Source organism: Pongo abelii, chromosome 10 (genome assembly GCF_028885655.2).
Source record: "Pongo abelii isolate AG06213 chromosome 10, NHGRI_mPonAbe1-v2.0_pri, whole genome shotgun sequence".
NCBI lineage: Eukaryota > Metazoa > Chordata > Mammalia > Primates > Hominidae > Pongo > Pongo abelii.
The window spans coordinates 62,783,782-62,806,037 of NC_071995.2; the positions used below are offsets into that span (position 1 = coordinate 62,783,782).

Here is a 22,256-nt window from a genome sequence, read left to right on the forward strand (position 1 = left end):
TTAGCCTTCCGAAGTGCTGAGAGTATAGGTGTGAGCCACTGCACTCGGCCTTAAAGGAACTACTTGTTAAGTCCCTACTTTAATAGGTCTGAGGAAAGTGTTAACTTCTTGTGGAAAAGGCCACAGATCTTGTCTGGTTAGCAGACGCCACTTTCACTATTCAGGAGCTGTTCACACATGTGCAAAAATTGTGGGATGAGGAGAGAGGAGGAAGAGTGGCTTTTATGCCACCAGACCTCCACTCTTTTTATTATCACAGGTGCAAAATGTCCCCATCTCCTGCCCAATGGGAGACAGCACTAGATCTGGTGGTCTGATGAGATCTCCTCTGACACTCAGCTTGTGTGCGCATCAGCACCTGCCAGGGAACTCCGCAGCTGTACAGATGAGTTCCAGGCCCACTTCCCCAGAGCAGGTTGGCTCCCTGTGGTCTCTCTCTCCTCATAGCAGGCTTCCAGGGCCTTTTCTCTTGGTAATTGTCAGTCTCTGAAGATAAGCACGTAGGCCCTTTTTATTTTAAGACTTTACTGTTAAACAAAAAAATAGCAGCATTAGGAAATCACAAGTCTCAGACCCACTTCCCCTTCTGGAAGCCCCTTGGGACGTAGTTTTTATTCCTTGTGTTGGGCTTTCTTTTCTTACTGACTTCTTCCCCCTTCTCCCATTAAAGGAAAAGTTCGCTCTCAAGGAAACCTCATTCCCAGCGTGTAGGCCTGAAGATGCAGGGTGTGCCGAATGGTCCATACTTTTTTTGTTTCAGCCTGGGAGCTCACATCTGTGGGGGATGTCCTCAGGTTATTAGCTCTGAGACATTCGGGGCATTTCCTCAAAGCCTTCATTTTCTTTAGCAATCCAAATAACATTATCTCATCCAATGTGAAGTGTTCACTGAGCCTTCCTTCCCCTAAATTCAGCATAAGTCATAACGATTGTAGATTGGCAGTGTATAATTTGCCCAAATGTGAATTCACTATTATTTGATTGGTAAAGCTTGATTAGTAAAGAATAATGGTAAATTGGCCTGGCTCCTGAGATTCTCAGGCAAAGTCCATGCTGGCTTGAGTTCTCTGTAAGTTGACTTTAGATGACATCTTTCACGTTTGGAAAACAATATTCCAGACATGAAATAAAAAGCTGTGAGTCACACAATCAACATAATACTAGGCTTGGGCCATCGCTGCTTTTAGAGTATTGTGTTTTAGTGCTCATTTAATTATGTTTGCTATAAAAGTTGGCAGTCCTGACTTTCCTCTCCAGTGTAAACAAAATAATATTATCTAATTCCTTTGCTGTTTATTGCCATCATAGCAGAAACTCTTAAATTTTATTTTCAAAACAGAGTTAGATTTTCCTCGTAATAGATCTAAAAGAGGTGAAATTGAATGTTCCTTTTGCAAGCAAACAAGCTTCTGTCACTACTAGTAAGAAAAGTATTATAAGTAAAGAAGAATCTAAAGAGAGGTCTTTTTATCAGTCCTGACACATGGGTGAGTTGACAGCCTAGAGTCTAGATGTCAGCTCTGGCAGTCTGGAAATTTGGTATCTTCAGGTTACCGACTGCTGAGTGAACTCAGGGGTATTGACTGCTATTAACTGGTTAATATATTCTCTGTGCTGCAGCAGAGTCTATATGGGAAATCAAATGACAATCCAAAGTTTGCTTGGTGAGCATGACGTCAGAGCCAAAGGGAGTTGGATGGTCTGAGTGGCATATGTCACAGCCCCAGGGGCAGGACGTCCTCCTCTCCACTCCAGAGACAGTGTTGTACAACAGAGCTGATTGCTTGTCCTCTTGGCTTGCCTAGTGATGGAAACCGAGCATAAATAGCCTCTCTTGTTAAAATAGAACACAAAACCCTCTAAGGTTTGAGCATATGAGAGGTCTGGAAGATGAGACTGTGCATGCAGTTACCAACTTGTCCTCCTGGATTTTCCCTCTCCTGCCAGTTCCCTCTCTTTGACTTTGGGTGTTCATCACCATCTTCAGCCCCAGGGTATATTGTGCCCTCTAAAAAACTGGTCAAAGGGAAGCATCAGACCTCTTCCTATGGTTCTCAATACAACTGAGATAGGCTGCAACAGCCAATGAGTGTCTTATTAAAATTAATACAAAGCTGAAGGATACAAACATGTACCAAAACTATAAAAAGTTGATGGTTGATGGAGGATAAGTTTCTGTACCGGAGCTTGCAAAAAAAGGTTGGGAAATCTATCTAAGCCAAGCAATTAGTCATGACCAGGTTAAACAGTGACTTCATTTTCTAAAGTGATGCCTTTTCAAAGAGTACTGCCCTTTTGAAAGCATCTTTACCTCTGCCAGGCAGCTACAACTGAATAGCTTGCGTGTCCTTTATTAGCCTGCTTTACTTTTGCAGATGGCTCATCTCATTTTTAATAGATTCTTATACAGCTCATTCTTAGGGTTGCGCCATTTCTGACATTGTCCTCAAATTCTGGGAAGTGTCATAGGAATGCCTTCTTTTTCTGGCTTGTTTAGGCTATCTTTATGAAGGCATTTAAAAATATTCAATATTTTTTCAATCAATAGCAGCCATTTTTTTTTCTTTTGATACAGGGTCTTGCTCTGTCACCCAGGCTGGAGTGCAGTGGCCCATCATAGCTCACTGTAACCTTGAATTCCTGGGTTCAAGCGATCCTCCTGCCTCAGCCTCTCAAGTAGCTAGGACTACAGGCATACACTACCACACCTGGCTAAGTTATTTTATTTTTGCAGAAACAGGGTCTTGCTATTTTGCCCAGACTAGTCTTGAACTACTGGCCTCAAGTGATTGTCCCACCTTGGCCTCCCAAAGCACTGAGATTACAGACCTGAGCCACAGCGCCTGACCCAGCAATTGCTTTTTGTTTTTGTTTTTACTTCTGAGGCAGGGTCTCACTGTTACCCAGGCTGGAGTGCAGTGGTGCGATAATGGCTCATTGCAGCCTTCACCTCCCTGGCCTCAGGTGATCCTCCCACCTCAGCCTCCTGAGTAGCTGGGCCTACAGGTGTGTGCCATCATGCCCAGCTAATTTTTGTAGCTTTTTTTTTTTTTTTTTTTTTTTTTTGTAGAGATGGGGGTTCGCCATGTTGTCCAGGCTCAGCCATTGTTTTTCAAGTTCAAATTGTTTCATCTTTGGCCAATAGGAAGGAGCCTATTTATGTGACTCTTGTGTTCTTTTGACTTGACCCCATTAATTGTGAAACATTTCCTTTCTTTTTGAGGTCATCAAAATGTTTCAGGGTCATCTTGTACTTTTTCTGACCCAAACCTGGAATCAGTCACTCTTCAAAGGAGCCTTAGTTCCTTTGAGTGGGGAATGGTTTTTAGAGACCATAACCTGGGTGCTGGGGGTATTCATTGCTGCTGAGTTGTCCTTACTTCTAAACCTATTCAATGAATGTATGTATTTTTTTGAAAAGAAAAAAAATGAGTTCATACTAGTGTTTCCCATATAAATATATAATTGTAATATTTTAAAGAAAACAATTACTTTGGTTGTACACATATTTTCTATTACACTGAAAACATCTTGGCTTCATTTGATGTTAGCATAATTATTTATTTGCTTTATCCTGTAGTGGATATAAGAATTTAAGAAATATGAATATTATTAATAACAATACTACTGAATGAAATGTAAGATTTCTTTGCAGTTTTATTTGCTCTGGGAATATGTACCACTGTTGATGTACAGTCATAATATTGTGTTCTATGTCAACTTAAGAGAATTATTTTTTTCTGTGTTCTTATGCTATCAGTGGGATAGTCCATTAGGTTGATTTGTTTCCATTAATTTTCAATTGTTAGGGTTTTCTCTTACAATTTAAAAATAATTTATTCATTTATAGTCAGGGACTAGGTCTGTTGCTCAGGCTAGAATGCAGGGGTGCAATAATAGCTCGCTGCAGCTTTGAACTCCTGGTTTCAAGACATCCTCCTGCCTTGACCTCCCAAAGTGCTAGGATTACAGGTGTGAGCCACCATGCCCAGACTATTTTATGTATTTTCAAAATTTATTTTTATTTTTATGTCTTTTTAAGAGATGGGGTCTCGCTATGTTGCCCAAGCTGGCCTCAAACTCTTGGGGCTAAGCAGTTTTCCCACCTCAGCCTGCCAAGTAGCTGGGACTATAGGCATGCTGCTCCATCATCCTGGTTTTTTAAAAATTTAATTTGTTAGTATTATTAATATAGTGTTATTCCAGAGCCAAAACTACAGGAGGCACATCAAGAGAGGACTCAGTTTTCCATTCTTGTCTCCTCCACGATGTTCCTTCTCCTATACAAGTTTTCTAATTTGTTTTTGGTTTATCCATCTAGTGTTTCTTTTTATAAATATTAGCAAACACAAAATCTTTATATCCCCCCCACACCCTTTCTTTCATTCATTTTAATGGTAAATATTCTATTGGTGAATATTGCCGTTTGAGAATGACTTTTTTTTTTAAGCCATAATGATGGGCAATAGTTCTGAATTACTGAAGTCTGGCTGGAGAGATGAGGAACATTACTTTTTAATACTGCTTGAAAAGAGAACACTTTTTTTCTGGAAGCCCATTTTTCTAAAAGAAATAATCATTTTTTTCCCTTCATTTTCTCCGCGCCTCTCTAATTTGCCAGGAAATAATTCAACGCAATTCGGGCTGAAGCATGTGCCTCGCCGCCTGCGATTGGGTCACGGCCCCTTCTGAGACTGCTCGGAAGTGGGAGAGGACGCTTGCCCTCATGGGTGTTCTGCCCCTGAGACTGGCGCCCCTTGGTGCTCCCTCTATTCCCTCCCAGATCTTGGGAGAAGCACGGACATCTCTGTTTTTGCTTTTGGTCCCCGAAAGTGCGCCCACCGGCTCCCTGTCTCTGGCGCTTCTGGGCGCGGTGTAGCTGAGGCGGCCCCGCCTGCGCACGGCGGTGCCGGGATTGGGGGCGGGCACGCCGCCTCCGTCTCCCGCGCGCTCGCTCGCTAGCTAGCTCCCGCCCTCCCCGACTCGAGCGATCTCCTGCCTCAGCCTTGCAGGCTCCGCACTGCAGATGCCTGCTGGCTTCCCTGCGCTCGGCGGCTCCCGCGGTGCCCCGCAAGTCCCCGTGACTCTCCAGCACCGGCCGGCCGTGCGCTCCGTGCTCCCAAGGGCCGGTCAGCCGCAGACACTCACTCAGCTCCGCGAGCTCAGCCGCTCAGCCAGTGGGGTAGCGGGGATCGAGACGGACGGTGGCCGTGCCAGAGCCCGGGGCGCTCTCGGATGCGGCAGGACAAGCTGACCGGGTCTCTGAGGCGCGGGGGGAGATGCCTGAAGCGGCAGGGTGGCGGCGTGGGCACCATCCTGAGCAATGTGCTCAAGAAGCGCAGCTGCATTTCCCGGACCGCGCCCCGGCTGCTCTGCACCCTGGAGCCGGGTGAGGACCCAGGGCTGCAGATGGGGTGCTGGAAAGTAGTGCCGGGGCTGCCTGCGCTTCTGCCTTAGCCTGACTCCGTCTAGGCCGGGGAGCTCTGGGGAAAGTCCGCGTGCCACCCGGTGCTGGGCACCGCGTTGGCACCTGCAGGGAGCGATCGGTCTGGAAGGGTAGAGGGCAGACGGGGGCCTGGGCGGGGCAGCGGCCTCCCCAGGCACGGAGAACCCGCTGCTTCCACCCTCTGCCCGCGGACCCCCACCCTGCGGCCTATGTGCTCAGCTTTCTCCGCGTGGCGGGGAAGTGCGGGTGGCTGCCCAGGCCCTCAGAGGCCGCACCACCTATTGTGTTCCAGGCTCGCAGGAAGCCAGACCTTGCGAGAGGTGTGTGGGGGCGGAGAGAGGCACAGGTTTGACACTGGAGGTCGGAGGGGGAAGACAGTGGCTGCAAAGGCAAAATCGGGTGTTATTTTCCCGAGTCCCTTCAGCGTGAGTGCCGGGGTCAGCTCGAACTGGAGCCTGTAATTTGTGAGTGCGAGTGGGGAGCAGCAGGAGATCCTTTTCATAGGTGAGGTCCGGGAACGAGCCTGGTCGTGCTAGGCAAGGCCCTTCCCGCTGTCAGCCTGTGTTTACCCATCCCTGCTTCTCCAGGCTGCATAACTCCGCGTCGGCTCCATCACCCGGCATCCCTCCCCGGGATTTTAAGAGCCTGGCCCTAGCGCGGGCTCCTGGGCACGGAGGGAGTTGGCTGTACTCTCACTGGTGCTTGGCGCTCACCTGTTCCCTGGAGTGGCACCGGCTGCGTTCCAGGAGGGTTCGTGGTCCCCGCCCCCCACCCCCCAGCGCCAGCGCCCTGGGGACCTGCTGTAGAGCTGCAGGAGAATCGAGCTGCAGAGTCCCAAAGGGTGGGATGCGGCGCTGCCTTTCCCAACCTCGTGGTTTCTTTGTTTTTCTCCCCTAGGAAGTGTCTAGTTGCAGAAGCTGTAGTATTTATTCACCATCTTCCTTTACCTCTTTTTTTTTTCTTTTAAATCTCCTTCCCACTTTAAAAGTGTTTTGTATTTCTGAATCCGGAATAGCTGTGATTATCAGATGAAACATAAACCTTCTCTCTGCCCGTATTCTGTTAGAAGAAAAGGGGAGTGAAAGTGACCTGGTTTAAGCTTTTGCATACAGGCGGCGAATTAATTTCAGTTAAATCCTCTTGCTCATTTTTGATCATGAGAGGATAGTTGTGGTTTTGGCCAACTAACCCCTGCTGGATTTCACTATGAGAAGGCAATCGGCCTGATGCCCAGCAGGTGCCCCGGAAAAGTCAGAAGAGCATATTGGTCAGACATACAGGGAATCCTTGTAGTGCGGCAAGAATAAGTCAGAGCGGAACCGAATTTCCTGGTCTTTGTTATCAAGCAAACATCATGATTATACGCTCCTCCATTCAGCACCTCGCGTCTGGACAGCAACCTCACTTGTTTCAGCGTGCCTTAAAGTGTGCGCTGGGCTGGAAACACTCCTGTGGCCATTGTTATCACCGTTCTACGTTTGGGCAGGACTTCGTTTTAAACCACCTCAGAGAGAGGCGGATCCATGTGGTACTTAATATTCCTTCGGAGAAAAAAAAAACTTATCTGTCCAGGCAGATTATGGTTATGGCCCTGAAGCTTTAAAAAGAAATATCAAGGCATTGATTGGATGCCTGGGATTCTCTGCCACAGCTTACTTTGGAAACCTAGGACCCAACTCATGCATTTACAGCGCTCTTCCAGGATTCCAAGAGCACCTGCATACTGACGTGGGCTTGCAAAAATCAGATACATCTCTTTCCAGCTTCTTGACTCCGTGTATATATATATTTTTAAAAAGACCAGTCTACTTGATTACTTACTATTATTTCATAAATTCTGAAGATTGCTCCTATTCATACCAACCCCTAAGAAGTGGAAGTTGTGGAGAAGTTTTTAGTACACCTAATCTGCAATCAACAATCTTAGAAACAAAAATGCCATCATTTGACTTTTGAAATTTGTAAAACTTAATGTTATTGATAGTATTTGGCATTTCCTGGTCCTTGAACTTTTGGGCAATAATTCCTTTAAAAAATGGGGCCGGGTGCCGTGGCTCATGTCTGTAATCCTAGCACTTTAGGAGGCTGAGGCAGGTGGATCACTTGAGATCAGGAGTTTCAGACCAGCCTGACCAACATGACGAAACCCTGTTCTACAAAAAATACAAAAATTAGCTGTGCGTGGTGGCACGTGCCTATAATCCCAGCTATTCGGGAGGCTGAGGTGGGAGGATTGCTTACGCCCAGGAATCCAAGACTGCATTGTGCTATGATTGTGCCTGTGAATAGCCACTATACTTCAGCCTGGGTGATATATTGAGACTCTATCTCTTAAAAAGAAGAAAAGGAATTGAAACTGAGATAGGTTAGATAAATTGTTTCAGTCTAGGAACCAAGTCGAGTGGAGGACTGTGTGACTCCAAGCCTGTGGTGTCATTTTTTGTTTTTGTTTTTGTTTTTGTGGTACTCCAGGCATCTATGTAAACCACCATCATATGTAGTAAGGCACATTCTATTGCTGTAGTGTATTTTCCTATTTTAAGAATCAATATGCTTACCTTTTGGCAAAATTGACTAAAATTTAGTAAAGATACACACTTTAAAAAAATTTGTGATGATTCAGTAGAATCAAGCTTTTACTAGTATTTTCGATATAACTTGTTATAGTCTCCAAAAATAACATCTATTTATGTATTTTTCTTTCAGGAGTTGATACCAAGTTGAAATTCACTCTTGAGCCATCTTTAGGTCAAAATGGTTTTCAGCAGGTAACTTTGGTTTTGAAAACACTCTTCTTTTGGGGGTACCAACAGGGCACAATGAGATATATTCTCAAAGTGGAAATAACATATTCTTTGATATGAATGTGAAGATGAGTCACTTCAGAAATATTTCAGGTAAAGTAGCTTTTGAGCTACAAGTGGCCAGGGTTTATATTTGCAATGACAAATTTTGCACTTTCTATTAATGGTACATGTGTGAAAAATTTTAAAATGAATAAATTTCACACCTGTACCGTAATGTCTATTATTCTGAACCCCATAATATGTATTTTGGCTTATTAACCAGAGCTTCCCAACCATTTTGTTTGTACTGCAAAGGGGTCACAGATGTGTTAAGGGTGCCCAAGGGGTGGGACGTGGCACAGTAATAGCCATGGACTGATCACTTCTGTCTGAAAGAAGCTTTGACTTGTTTACTCCATTGTGCTGTGCAAATTTCAACACATTCTGTGAATGTCAAGATGGGAAAGAGATTGCAAAGTGCTTATCTAGGTCACTGTGATCACCTCCTGGGATTTCTTCTTTGTTCCTAGTGGTACGATGCTCTCAAGGCAGTTGCCAGGCTATCCACAGGAATACCAAAGGAATGGAGGAGAAAGGTAAGGAGAACTCATAGGGCTAGAATACAGAAGGATCATCACTGCCCTTCTTTAAAGCCTCTGGAATGTCAAAAAATATATTCTAGGTTTAGTTACTTGAAAACCTGTCTTGATTATTCATTCATGCAATAAATATTTATTGATTATTCTGTGCCAAGTAATTTTCTAGGTTCTAGGGATAGAGCAGTGGAAAAAAACAAAACAGACCAAAGTTTTTTGTCCTCATGGAGCTTACAATGAATAAAATATAAAGTATGTCAGATGGTAATAAGTGTCATGGATAAAAATAAAGTGTAGAGAGAAATAAAGAGCGTTTAGGAGAAAAGGGGTAAGGAGGTGGAATTTTAAATAGCAAGGTGACATTCGAGTAGGCCCCTGAAGAAGTTGAGAAGCTAGCCATGCAACTACCTGGGAGGAGATACTCCAGGCAGAGGGAACAGCCAGCGCAAGCACCCTCAGCCCTCAGGCGGGAGCATCTTGCATCTGGGTTGTATTCAAGCAAAAATGGGGTGGGGCGGGGCTGGGGCACAGTGAACAAAGCGGGAAGCAGTAGGTGAGGGGGTCATAGAGGTAATGTGGTGGGTTGAGGGGGTGGCAGATCATGGAGAACCTGGTAGGCTACTATAGGTCTTGGGCTTTTGCTCAGTGTGAGCTAGGAAGCACTGGGAAATTTTGAGCAGGGGAGTGACATGATCTGACTTTTATTATGAATGGGCTACTCTGGGTACTGACTTGAGAATATGAGAGACAAGGGCTGAAGTAGGTAGACCAGTAGGAGACTTGCAGTAGCTCAGGCAACAGATGCATCAGAGTTGTGGTAGTGGAGATGGAAATCCTAGATATATTTTGAAGGCTGAGCTTACATGAATTCCTATTGGATTGAATATAAGGTATAAAAAGGATGTCAAAGATGACTTCAAGATTTTGGCCTGAGTGATTGGGAGGTAGAATTACTGTTTACTCAGATGGGAGGAGTAGGTGAGGTGTGTGTGTGTCTGTACATGTAGGTAGGGTAGGTGGTGGAATAAGTGATTGGTTTTGGATCTGTTAAGGTTGAGATGCCTATTAGATATCTAATTTGAAGGTATCAAGTGAGCATTTGGATATATGCTTCTGAGGTTAGGAGAGAAGTCTGGCTGGATATATAAATCAATGTTTATTTCTGCTAAATCATGTTTAAATACCAAAACTTGAAATACACACTTAGGATATTAATTTATAAGCCTAATCTTTGTATTTCTAGAATTTGAAAATTGAGGGTTCCTCAAAATAGTCATAAAAATGACATTATGAAATATAACTTTCAGAAACAGATTTTCTGGATAAGATAATCAAAGGGTAAAAATATCCAGTGGCTCTTTTTAAAAACTTACTCATTATGGGAGCCCATCTGTCAGTTTTGTGTATGTGTGTGAGAGGGATGGTTTAAAGGCAGAGGCCACTCCATGGTGAAAAAAAGCCTCATTCACCATGAGTGACCAGATGGCTCTTGCCCAAGTATGGAGAGCAATACAGAGCCAAGTAAAACAAGCTTATGAGATTATACAGGTTATTCAATGAACAGAAATACGATTTGAAAATCTTCTTGGTTTGTCTTTCTGACAGTATCCCTAATGCCTGGATTGCTGCTTGACACATAGTGGGAACTCAACAAATATTTATTGAAAGAGTAAATGAAAGGCCCTAAATGGTGCAAATCAGTACAGCAAACATTTCAGTGAGGCTCTTGTAGATTTCTACTTATGAGCGATAGCTGGTCTAGGGACATTTCCCATTTTCTTGTTGAATGCAATAACTACTTTCTAATAAAGATGAAGTTGTATGTTCTACTTTGGCATTCTCCTTTGTCTATGTAATATTTTAGGTTTGGTTGACCTTGGCAGATCATTATTTGCACAGTATAGCCATTGACTGGGACAAAACCATGCGCTTCACTTTCAATGAAAGGAGTAATCCTGATGATGACTCCATGGGAATTCAGATAGTCAAGGTAATGCCCCTGAACTTGGCCTGTCATCCTAATATAGAAGAAAGACTCTAAGAGCCAGTTGCTTTTTGGACAGAGGATCAAATGATCTCTACCTTCTGGTTTGAATGTCTGTATATTTTCTGCCTTCTCATTTCATTAGCTTTTTCATGGAGAACCTTGACAATGTGTTGTCTGCATAAATTTAAATGTTACCAGTAAGAAGAAAATGATTGCAAATGAGCTTTCATTCATATTCAACTTATTAATCTTCCTCACACTATAGGAAGAACGCTTTGTCATGGGTCAATGATGCCAACTGGATTTTTATATAAAAGTCACTGATTGAAAAAGCTGGTTAAGTGTATTTCATATGAGAATCATTTGGTTCTTATTAGGGTCTTTGATAGTTTCTTAACTGCCAGTTTCTAAAGACAGGTTCACAGCTGGGGTCTACTTCCAACCAAATACTTGTGGGTTCAAGCCAGCTGTGTAGGCAGTTGTGGCTTGCTTACCTGGATTATTACAGTTGAACAGAGCCTGGTGCTAAAAGCCAAGGATACTGATTCTGTTTGATCCCAGTATTATCCTCTTACATAAGGCTCTAGCACATGGTTTTTGATTTTATATGAGTACATTACAGTGTGATACTAAGCTGGGGTTTTAAAAGGAAAGTTGTTTCATCCAGATTTTGGCCACCTCAAGATGGCTAATGTTTTGGCATATTTGGAGATTTTTTTTAAGGAGGAAGTACTAACTAAAATGAGCTACTTTCTGTTCTAACTTGGTTTCAGACAAATGCTAAAAAAGTTATGCAATTTTACATTGTGTACTAAAAAGCCTTTGCATTATTCACATTTAAGCTATATATTTGGAATTTTAGAATATGTTTTACAGAGATGAAGTATCTCATATTTGAAATATTTCCTTTTTGTCTAACTGGTGAATTAAGGCAATGAACCTTTTGTAACAATCATCTTATTAAGAGTATCTTTTTTTTTTCTCATTGAAGTGAATGCTGTGTCAGTTAATGACTTCAGCTCTTGAAAATTGTAGTTCCTGCTTAGTAATTAAATTATAGATATTATCTTCATTAAAGCATAGCAAATGTTTCTGTCTTTCTTATATACATTCATAAAATAATTTGAATAGAATGATTTTTCTCTATAATCACATTTTTTGCTGTTTTGATTTCACTCCTTTATGTTATTTAGAGTTTTGATAGCTAAATATTATACTTTATTTGTAGAAAGGAAGAATGTTAGCTTCAATCATACATGTATTGTGATGACTATTGTTTTATCTGAGAAATATTATTAAAACAAACTATCAATTTATATGAAATTATAATGTAATTATTGTTAATTCTGAGCTACTTTTTGTGGTAATCCTGGAAACATTTTAAGTTGAAAATTTGCCTGACTGAAATTCCCCTTGCAAATCTCTCTTAAACAGCATATTACAAAATATTATGAAAAAGAAAGCTAAAAATGCATTTTGGCTCATTTGCATAAAAACATACACATTTTTGAAAAATAAAATTTATGTTGATAATTTGACTCTGTTTATTGAGTCAAAAAATAAGGTATTTTTTTGGAAAGAATATTAGGAGTTATTTTTGAAAATATTGTTTCCCTTCCATTTAGGACCTTCACCGCACAGGCTGTAGTTCTTACTGTGGCCAGGAGGCTGAGCAGGACAGGGTTGTGTTGAAGCGGGTGCTACTGGCCTATGCCCGATGGAACAAAACTGTTGGGTACTGTCAAGGCTTTAACATCCTGGCTGCACTAATTCTGGAAGTGATGGAAGGCAATGAAGGGGATGCCCTGAAAGTGAGTAGCAGGCTCTGACAAAGGCAATGGACATTCTTCTGAGAGTGAGAAATTGGAACTATAATCTCTCTTCCTTGATGTCTCATCCTTTTCCAAGGTGTTTGCCACACCTTTGTAATGACCTATGATAGCATTTCCTCCAGGTTAGAGCCATGTCAAGTGACAGATTCATGTAGCTGCCAACTATGAGGCAAATGATTGTGTGTTTAGTCTCATTTATAAGACATCATATTTTTAAAGCAAGTTAAATATTAATTGTATTAATTATTCATTGCTGTTCAACAAATTAGCTGCTTAAAACAGCAAACATATTATCTTACAGTTTCTTTGTGTCAGAAATCTAGGCACAGCCTAACTGCCTCAAGGACGCATCATTGTCGCTGTTGGTTGGTGTTGCGATCTCATCTGAAGGCTCAATTGGGGGTGGGCATTGGCTTTCAAGTTTGTTTATGTGGTTGTTGGCAAGATTTAATTCCTCACAGGCTGTTGGACTGAGGCCCCGGTTCCTTGCTGGCTGTTGACTGGAGGCCTTTTATAGTTTCTTGCCATGTGGCCTCTCCATCTCTCAACCCAGTGGCTGGCACCCCCAAAGTGAACAAGAGAGTAAAAGATAGTGAGCAAGGCAAAAGAGTTTAAGTTACAGATTTGTAGCCAAACATCAGAAGTGACATCCCTCTATATTTCCATATTCTGTTCTTTAGAAGCCAGTCACCAGGTTCAGCTCATAGTCAAGTTGGGAAGGGCTCATACAAGGGTGTGACTCAGGGGTCATGTTAGAACTGCCTTCCGTACTAGTTATGCTTAATTTTGATTGGATTGCCTTATTGAGTTGCTTTACTCTTTCATATTTGGAGCAAGATATGGAGGAGTTGGGCTGAGAGTGAGTGTCTAAGGAAGGTGTTTGCATGGAGAAGCATTATGGAGTTGACTTATATTAATATCTTTTAATCTTTGATGCCTAGGACCTTTATTAGTTAAAACAAATTTTAAAAACATGTTGAGATGGGGCACTAGTGATTTAAGCTTATTAGTTTGCATGTGTGTCAGTGAGTCACCAGAAATAGAATGCTTATGAGAAATGAAGCATTTTAAATGTGGAGGCTAATGCCTATTTGCTTAAGGCAATGTGGGATTACTAATTCATATTTGAACTTTTAAACTGCTCTTGATTGCAATGCTTTGTGATGTATGAGATAGATACTTAGTCTTCGTGTTCAAGAACCGCCCCCCACCGCAACCCCACTCCCAACAACTTGTGTTTGACTGTGGTGAATACCTTATTGATACTGTCAATCACTGATTAATGTGATGTGGAAAAATAAACAAATGTTCCTTTTGGTTTTATACATATGATGGTGGACTAGTTATAAATCCAGCTTGACATGATCTAAATCTGTATTCAGCCTCTCACTTTTTCCATTGATGTATTTAAGGAAGCAGCTTTGAAGTTACTTGTTCATCAAAAAGGTGAGGGTAGGAGAGGGAGGAAGGCAGTGACAAATACATGACTTTAAGATGTTTTTTATTAAGAAGCAGTTTTGTTTACTCAGTCTATCAGCTTTCATCAGTTTTTTCTTTTTTTCAGATGGAATTGTATGACGATAAAATGGGAATTGTTCTCTAGAGCAATTCGAATAAGTGAATCAAGTTAGGGGGTTGGATGGAGATGTTCAGGGAAGGAAATGTACATGCCAATCAAATTATAAAAGGGCTCAGTAATACTTGAGAAACTAGAAATTAAAAACTCACATAAAAATATGGATTAGATAAAGATGAGAAACTGAATATTTCAGCCCCCATGAAAATGAACTCCATGCAATGAGATGATGTCATCATCCTTCAAGAGTGTGTAGCTCTTGTGTTTAGACATTTAATATGCAGAGGAAGGTTGGCTTCATGAAGAAACACTTCTGATGTCGAGGAGAATATTGGATGTCTGTTTTTCCAGCATGGCCTCTACAAGTCATAATTACTAGGGAAACATAGTTTATTAGAAATAGGTGAACCATTTTTCCTGCTATTTAGCACTTAAGTTTTTACTTAGCAAATCATTTATTTTTAATCTTTTGTTAAAAATTCAGAGCTCTCCCATTATTTAGCCAAATCTTTTTATTTATTTATTTTTTTTGAGATAGAGTCTTGCTCTGTCACCCAGGCTAGAGTGCAGTGGCATGATCTTGGCTCACTGCAACCTCCACCTTCCAGGTTCAAGCAATTCTCCTGCCTCAGCCTCCTGAGTAGCTGGAATTATAGGTACACACCACCACGCCCAGCGAATTTTTGTATTTTTAGTAGAGATGGGGTTTCACCATGTTGGCCAGGCTGGTCTCAAACTCCTGACTTCTCAGGTGATCCTCCTGCCTCAGTCTCCCAAAGTGCTGGGATTACAGGCATGAGCCACCGTGCCTGGCTTTTTTTTTTGATCTAAGATTTGACCTTGGAAATACAGTGGTGAGTGGTTTGAGTGAGCTGGCTCTATGTCTTCACATCAGACATTGAGATGCCTTCAGATAGAGAATTTCACTGTCACAGGAATTAGTATGATAATTGAAGAATTTTTTTTTTTGCTTGCTTTCATGTAATTTTGAGGGATCACAATTTCTCAATAAAAACCAAATATCTTTCTCAGCACTATATATCTTATCCTTAGATAAAAAATACAACAGTTGTCAGTGTATGTCCTTTACGTCTGCATTCATGATCCTGTAAATTCCTCTAATCCTGATCCATAGAGTGCTAGGTTCCTGCAAGAGTGCTCTACCATGCTGAAACTTGCTCTCCTCATCAGCTGCTGCCTCCCAGAACCTCCTCTTCCCGCAAAGAAAGAATTTATTCCTTTCTTGTTGCTGAGCTTTTATTTCCAAGATGATGTTACGTTTACCTGGTAAATTTTATCCTAATGTAAGAAGGCTAAGGCCTTCTGGGTCTGGCCACCTTACAACAAAGGAGAGGGTCCTCTTCGAGAGCATGCCCCTGCCCTACTGACTCATTCAAAACTGTGACCCTGAAAAGTGGAAATTATAAGCTGGGGAGGAGGAGAAAATGGGCCCTTGGCAGGGCGGGAGATTTTTGTTTTTTGTGGGGCAGGGGGCTGGAAATAGAGTTTTACAGTATCCTGAATGTCAAAATGTGAGATAGCTACTTTTCCATCAACATAGAGCCCGTTATGTATATAGAGCCAGTTATGATTTTGTTCTTAATTTTGTTTTTCTGGTGCTTTGGGGAAGGAGCTCGTCTTTTAGGGAGTGGGTCAGGTACATAGCATGCCAGACCTTTTAAGAATGAAGCCGCCTGAATTAGCACCTGGATACTCTTCAGAGAACTGCAAAGAAAGAAAGTAGAGGTAGTGATTCAATACTATTATAACTCTGAAAATATCTGACTTCTCCGATTCCACTGTACAAATGAGCCTAAACATTGAATGGAAATACATGGCTCCAGGTATTTTTGTTGGTAAGAGTTTGGTGGGAAAGAAACAGGGATTGACATACAGAACTCATATGTATTTAGCTGGGTCATTCTAGAGGTTCTTGACATTTTAGGAAAGGTAATACAAGTAGAAAAATCAAAATGAAAATAGCAATTTGAAGAACTTCTATAACAGCCTTATGAAAGAAATACAGATTCTGAAAAGTACTATTTGTTCAAGCAAAGCATAGTTGCATTTTCCCAGGAAGCGGACAAAGAGCCAACATGAGTTGCTCTAATAGCCCAGGTTGATGGTGAGTAAATCTTGAGAGCTGCTTCAGTGGGGGTGTTTTATGATAGGCCTGCTCTTAGTTTTCATATTGAGGTTGTAAAACTGTGCTGACATCAAGGAGCCAATACTGAGGCTCTGCTGGCTGCTGCACAAGCTTGGGCTTTGCCATTTTTCAGAATGACACTAAGGGTTGCATAATCACAGCTACTTATGGGCCGAACTCAGGTCTAGCAACCTGTCTAGAAATTTCAGACAGCAGCGGACTTGGGGTCTGAGTTACTTAGATGATTATGCCACATGCTCCCTAGCCAGGCTGTAAGAGAGCCTTGTAAATCTGGAACATTTGGTACTGATGCATTTAAGGATAGTGTGCTTTGGCTAACAGCATTTTATCTATTTGAATACTTATTTTCTCTTTAGGACGTGTTGGGATCCCAGTTTTTACAAAGCAGTCTTAAGCTTTATCTTTTTTTCTTTAGATTATGATTTACCTTATTGATAAGGTACTTCCCGAAAGCTATTTTGTCAATAATCTCCGGGCATTGTCTGTGGATATGGCTGTCTTCAGAGACCTTTTAAGAATGAAGCTGCCGGAATTATCTCAGCACCTGGATACTCTTCAGAGAACTGCAAACAAAGAAAGTGGAGGTAGGTTTCAATGCTATTATAACTCTGGAAATATTTGTCTTCTCTGATTCCACTGTACAAATGAGCCTAAACATTGAATGGAAATATATATTTCCAGGTATTTTTGTAAGAGCTTGGTGTAATGAAATAGATTTTTAGAGAATGAAAACAAAACTGAAAATAACAAAAGGCCACATGTTGAACCTCTAACTGGTCATAATTAGGAAGTCAGTCAAGAGCCTAATACTAGTACCAGATCAACAACTGAAATGAGGTACTCTGGATGGAGTACCATGTACACATCTTACTATCTAGTTAAACTGCTCTAAGCTGGCACCAAACCTGTAGGAGTCTTTAAAACTGAGCTACAGGTACAATTTAGTACAAACTGGTTTTACCTGAACCATTGAGATTATGAAAGAGTAGCTAAGAGCCGCTGCTATCTATTGGGCATCATCCAGCTTTTGGAAGTATCTGAGCTCATCGCTGTCATTATACCTACTACTTGTACTTCCCTGGCTGTGCGTACAGAATAGTCAGGAGTTTGTTGTGTTTCCTCCAAACCAGTGGTCCCCAACCTTTTTGGCACCAGGGACTGGTTTCAGGGAAGACAGTTTTTCCACAGACCAGGGCTTGGGGGATGGTTTCAGGATGATTCAAGCACATTTATTGTGTACTTTATTTCTATTATTATTACATTGTAATACATAATGAAGTAATTACACAACTCACTGTAATGTAGGATCAGTGGGAGCCCTGAACTTGTTTTCTTGCAACGAGATGGTCCCAACTGGGGGTGATGGGAGAAAGTGACGGATCATCAGGCATTAGATTCTCATAAGGAGCACGAAACCTAGATCCCTCACGTGCACAGTTCACAATAGGCCTTGTGCTCCTATGAGAATCTAATGGTGCTGCTGATCTGACAGGAGGCAGAGCTCAGGTGGTAAACAATGGGGAGTGGCTGTAAATACAGATGAAGTTTTGCTTGCTGCTCACCTCCTGCTGTGTGGCCTGGTTCCTAGCAGGCCATGGACCTAGAGACACCTGAGTGTCTCTAGGCATTTCCTTCTAAACCATTTGAATAATCTCATTTAACTTGTCTCTGCAGTATAACTGTGTGGATTTTATAATGCTTCCGGATAGGCCAATCTTCCCTGTCCCCTAGTCAGACACACTTTAGTGAGCTACATGTTTTTACCCAAGTACCTTGCACTTGGCTGTGAGGAACAACCTCAGATTCTAGTCTCCGAACAAAGATACTCCCATTGTTCATAGGTAAGGAAGAAGAAAATGAATATAGGAAAACAGGCATCTTTTTGTTTACACTTAGGTATAATTGTACATATTGGCTGTAATTTGAAGGGAGAATCAGTGTAAATATCTAAATATTTATATTTCATAAAAATACATACTGATCACATAAAGTAAGAGGGAGTACTATGTTTTTAATAAATTCAGAAATTTCAAGATTTGCTGGACCCCAGATCTTTAGTTGGAAATATTTTTAAATGTAATGTTTATTCTCTATTTTGGGATTTTCCAGCTGTCTTTCTGTTAATGATTTCTAGTTTAACTCCACTGTGGTCTGAGAACTGTGTATAACTTAAGAAGTTGATAGATAATTTATAGTGAGCAATTTATTCTTATCAAAGCAGCAGCATTTGAATATAAGTGGGCATTATATGATTTTGAAAATCTGATGGCTTTTGCTTTTGAGAGGATGAAGTCCTTTCTTTTTCTTCTATTTTTGGTGAGGAAAACTTTCTCCTTAATTTTCAGCTCACTACAATAGGTAGAGCCAAAGTAAGTTTTAGGTTAAGATTTCTGAAGTATTGTAAATATTTTTTGAAGTTCATATTTATTAAGCATACCTGTGTTCTTCCAGAAACATGGCAGGAAAAAGAAAGAACAAGAATTTAGAAATATGAAGAAATCAGTCAGGAAATATAACAAATTTGAGTGGACGTGGAAGACTAGAAAAGGGTATCTGCATATGCTGCCAATCATCAGTTCTGAAGGAATTGAATGTGTTTGTTTTATTTCAGGTGGATATGAGCCCCCACTTACAAATGTCTTCACGATGCAGTGGTTTCTGACTCTCTTTGCCACATGCCTCCCTAATCAGACCGTTTTAAAGATATGGGATTCAGTCTTCTTTGAAGGTTCAGAAATCATCCTAAGGGTGTCGCTGGCTATCTGGGCAAAATTAGGAGAGTAAGTGATTTCTACCTTCTGCTCTGTTCTGTGATGTTGAGGGCCTTAAACAGTTTTTGTGCTCTAATGTGTAAAGCATCAATATTTAAGTGAAATGAGAAAGTTGTGAACTTTTAAAATTGCTTTAGCCTCCTGAAATCTCAGCAGGCTCATTGCTGGCACATGCAGTCTGTTTTGGAGAAGGGGGCAGATGCCTTTAGGCCTGTAGATTCTCCCACTCCTCAAGTGCTTGTGTCCTGGCTGGTTCACTCTTTGTCAGCATCTCTTTGGACACTAGTTGGGAAGAGGGAAAGGAACTTAGGTGGCAGAGAAACTGAAAGATCTGGTTAGGAGTAGGTGAATTTGTTTGTTAACATCACAATTTGGATTATTGATGAATCTTTATTTTGTTCTGCCTTTTAGGGCTGTGATAAAATCAAATGAGATAACAAGGTATCTAGCCTGGTAGAACACATAGAACTTCTTTCCTTTCATTAAGAATTAATTCTCTTGTTGGAATCTGTTATTGCCAAAACATATTACCAAATAGATTTTGCTTATATTCTTTACTAGTAGCAGGGCTGAAAAAGATAGGGTATTTTTCATTCACCTTTGATATATTATGATTACTACATAAATATTGTGCCTTTTGGGTAATGGAAGAAGCATTAGGATGAAACTTAAGAAGCAGTGAAGTTTTTACCATTTCTCTTCTGGAGCTATAAATGACGAGTGGGTTCCCATAGACAACGTGTCGCAAAGCTAGTAAATCACTGGCACTGTTTTGTTTCAAAAACCTTTTAACTAGCCTTTGTATTTATGGTAAGTTGTTTCCTGGGAGACTTCTGGCATTTTTAACAATTTTGCAAAGAAAGATCCACCAACTATCGGCCGAGTGCAGTAGCTCATGCCTATAATCTCAGCACTTTGGGAGGCTGAGGCGAGTGGGTCACGAGGTCAGGAGATCGAGACCATCCTGACTAACACAGTGAAACCCCGTCTCTACTAAATATACAAAAAATTAGCCCGGCGTAGTGGCGGGTGCCAGTATTACCAGCTACTTGGGAGGCTGAGGCAGGAGAATGGCATGAACCCAGGGGACGGAGCTTGCAGTGAGCCAAGATCACACCACTACACTCCAGCCTGGATGACAGAGCGAGACTCCATCTCAAAAAAAAAAAAAAAGATCCACCAACTATCAATTCAGGGACTTAAAAAATTATTATTGTGTGTGTTTTTAAACATCACTTAGCTATCTCCTTTGCTTTGGTTTTATTGTACATTGCTTTTCAGCTGGGTAAATAAATTCATCTGTATGGGATTTGGTGTGCTATTTACTTATCTCTCATTACCTCCCAATAGCTGCCTCTTGCTGCAGCCATGTATTTCCAACTTACTCTATACATTGTAAGCCCTTTGAGCTTTGATAGTTTCTTTGGGTGTGATAGTCCAGTTGCTGCATAGCTGGTTTATAACATTAAAATAGTAAAGCACTTTACTGTATGATGAGTCAGTTATAATTGCCTTTGTGTTGGTTCTTCATGAAGGAGCAGGAAGAAAAGAGGTGATCCTGGTTTTACTTCTCTCTATCCATTAATCTGTAGGATCAGAATTTATTCCTAAGATCATCCCAGGGATGTCACACTGTTGAAATAATAATAGCTGCAACAAAAGCCAATATTCATTGAGCACTTGCAATGAACAGGTGCTGTTCTAATTACTCTGGATGGATAAACTCATGTATTCTTCATCATCCTATGAAGTATGCACTGTTGTCATCTCCATTTTATAGATGTGAGAATTGAGGCACAGAGAAGTTCAGTTAATTGTCTAAAGTCACGCAATTACTAAGTGGAATGGCCTGAATTTGAACCCAGGCATTCTTGGCTCTAGAGTCTGTGCTTTTAATAATGTGAATCTACTGATAATAAATGGCTAGTCTTTTTGAAGTTTAGAGGATATATGAATCGGAATGATAGAATTTTAACTCTTTCAGTTTTTGCTTATTATAATTCTATATGTTTTGAGCATGCAGCTTGTTAAGGGAAAGGAAAGGCAATTGACATACATCATAAGTGCCTGCAGTGTCTGCCATTGTGTTAGGCAGTTTAAACACATCATCTCATTCAGTTTTCCCAATAACCCTGTGGAGTAGATAGGGTTATTCTCCCTGTCTTTTCAGTAAGAAAATTTCCCCAGGAAGGTTAATTAGCTAGTTCATAGTCACACAGCCAGTGAATAGCAGAACTGGGACTTCAATATGGATCTTTCTGACTCTAGTGCCTGTAATCTTCCCCACAAACTTCCTGTTGGAAAAACCATAAAAGCATATAGGTAATCTCCAGTTTATGTACACCTGAGTAACATGTGCCTTATATATGGTGATCCAGGACCTCTCCTTTCACCTGACTTCTGCAACTTGGAATTTCTACCTTTTGCTCACCCCAAGGGTACTTGGGAATATGTAAATTGTAGACCATCAGCACACCATCACTAGCATCTCTTTATGTGTCCTTTCTCCTCTGCCCCTGCTGTTTTGGTTTCCTCCCTTGTCACCCCATGCCTGGCCCACTGTGGTGTGTCCTCCTTGGTTTCCTCATGGTAATCCACACTTGCTGTGCCACCTCCAGGCAGACCTTGCCAAGGGCACAGCTGTTTCCTCACTCCCTATTTAAAGCCTTTTCGTGACTCATGTTCTTTAGAGGCTCAGCTGGCAGGTGAGGCCTTTGCTCTCTGCTCTCAGTAGCTCTCTTCCCTCAGCTCTCACTGGCTTCCTCTGGTCCTGCAACCACTACCCCCATGCTGGTCTCGCTGGTTGTGCAGAGCTACTTGCAGTTCCCCAGATAAGGCCTGCTATCTCCTGCATCTGTGTCTTTGGGATGCTTTTTCTTCCTTGTCAGCCTGAAAAACAGTTTTCAAAACTCATCTCAAGCATTATTTCTCTTCCTTACCTCCCAGGGTAAACTTAAGCACCTTTCATTCATGCCCACAAGCTGCTCTACACTTTTATAGTAATACTTCAGCAGTTTATTCCATTCATTTATTTACATTTGTGGCAATGGGATTAGAACAACACTCCAGAACCTATGGTTTTTCCATAATCATAT

At 41.4% G+C, this 22,256-nt stretch overlaps 1 protein-coding gene across 2 annotated transcripts in view; it reads left to right on the plus strand.

The window, feature by feature from the left end:
• Nucleotides 1-22,256, plus strand: part of TBC1D30 (TBC1 domain family member 30) — a 105,316-nt gene that overhangs the window by 46,464 nt on the left and 36,596 nt on the right. The window contains 7 exon segments of one of the 2 annotated variants that reach the window (NM_001132977.1): nucleotides 5,226-5,389; nucleotides 8,153-8,214; nucleotides 8,763-8,828; nucleotides 10,693-10,818; nucleotides 12,441-12,626; nucleotides 16,806-16,974; nucleotides 19,002-19,170. In NM_001132977.1, coding sequence (NP_001126449.1) covers nucleotides 5,236-5,389; nucleotides 8,153-8,214; nucleotides 8,763-8,828; nucleotides 10,693-10,818; nucleotides 12,441-12,626; nucleotides 16,806-16,974; nucleotides 19,002-19,170 — 932 coding nt within the window. In that variant the 5' untranslated portion in view covers nucleotides 5,226-5,235. 2 annotated transcript variants of the gene reach the window in all.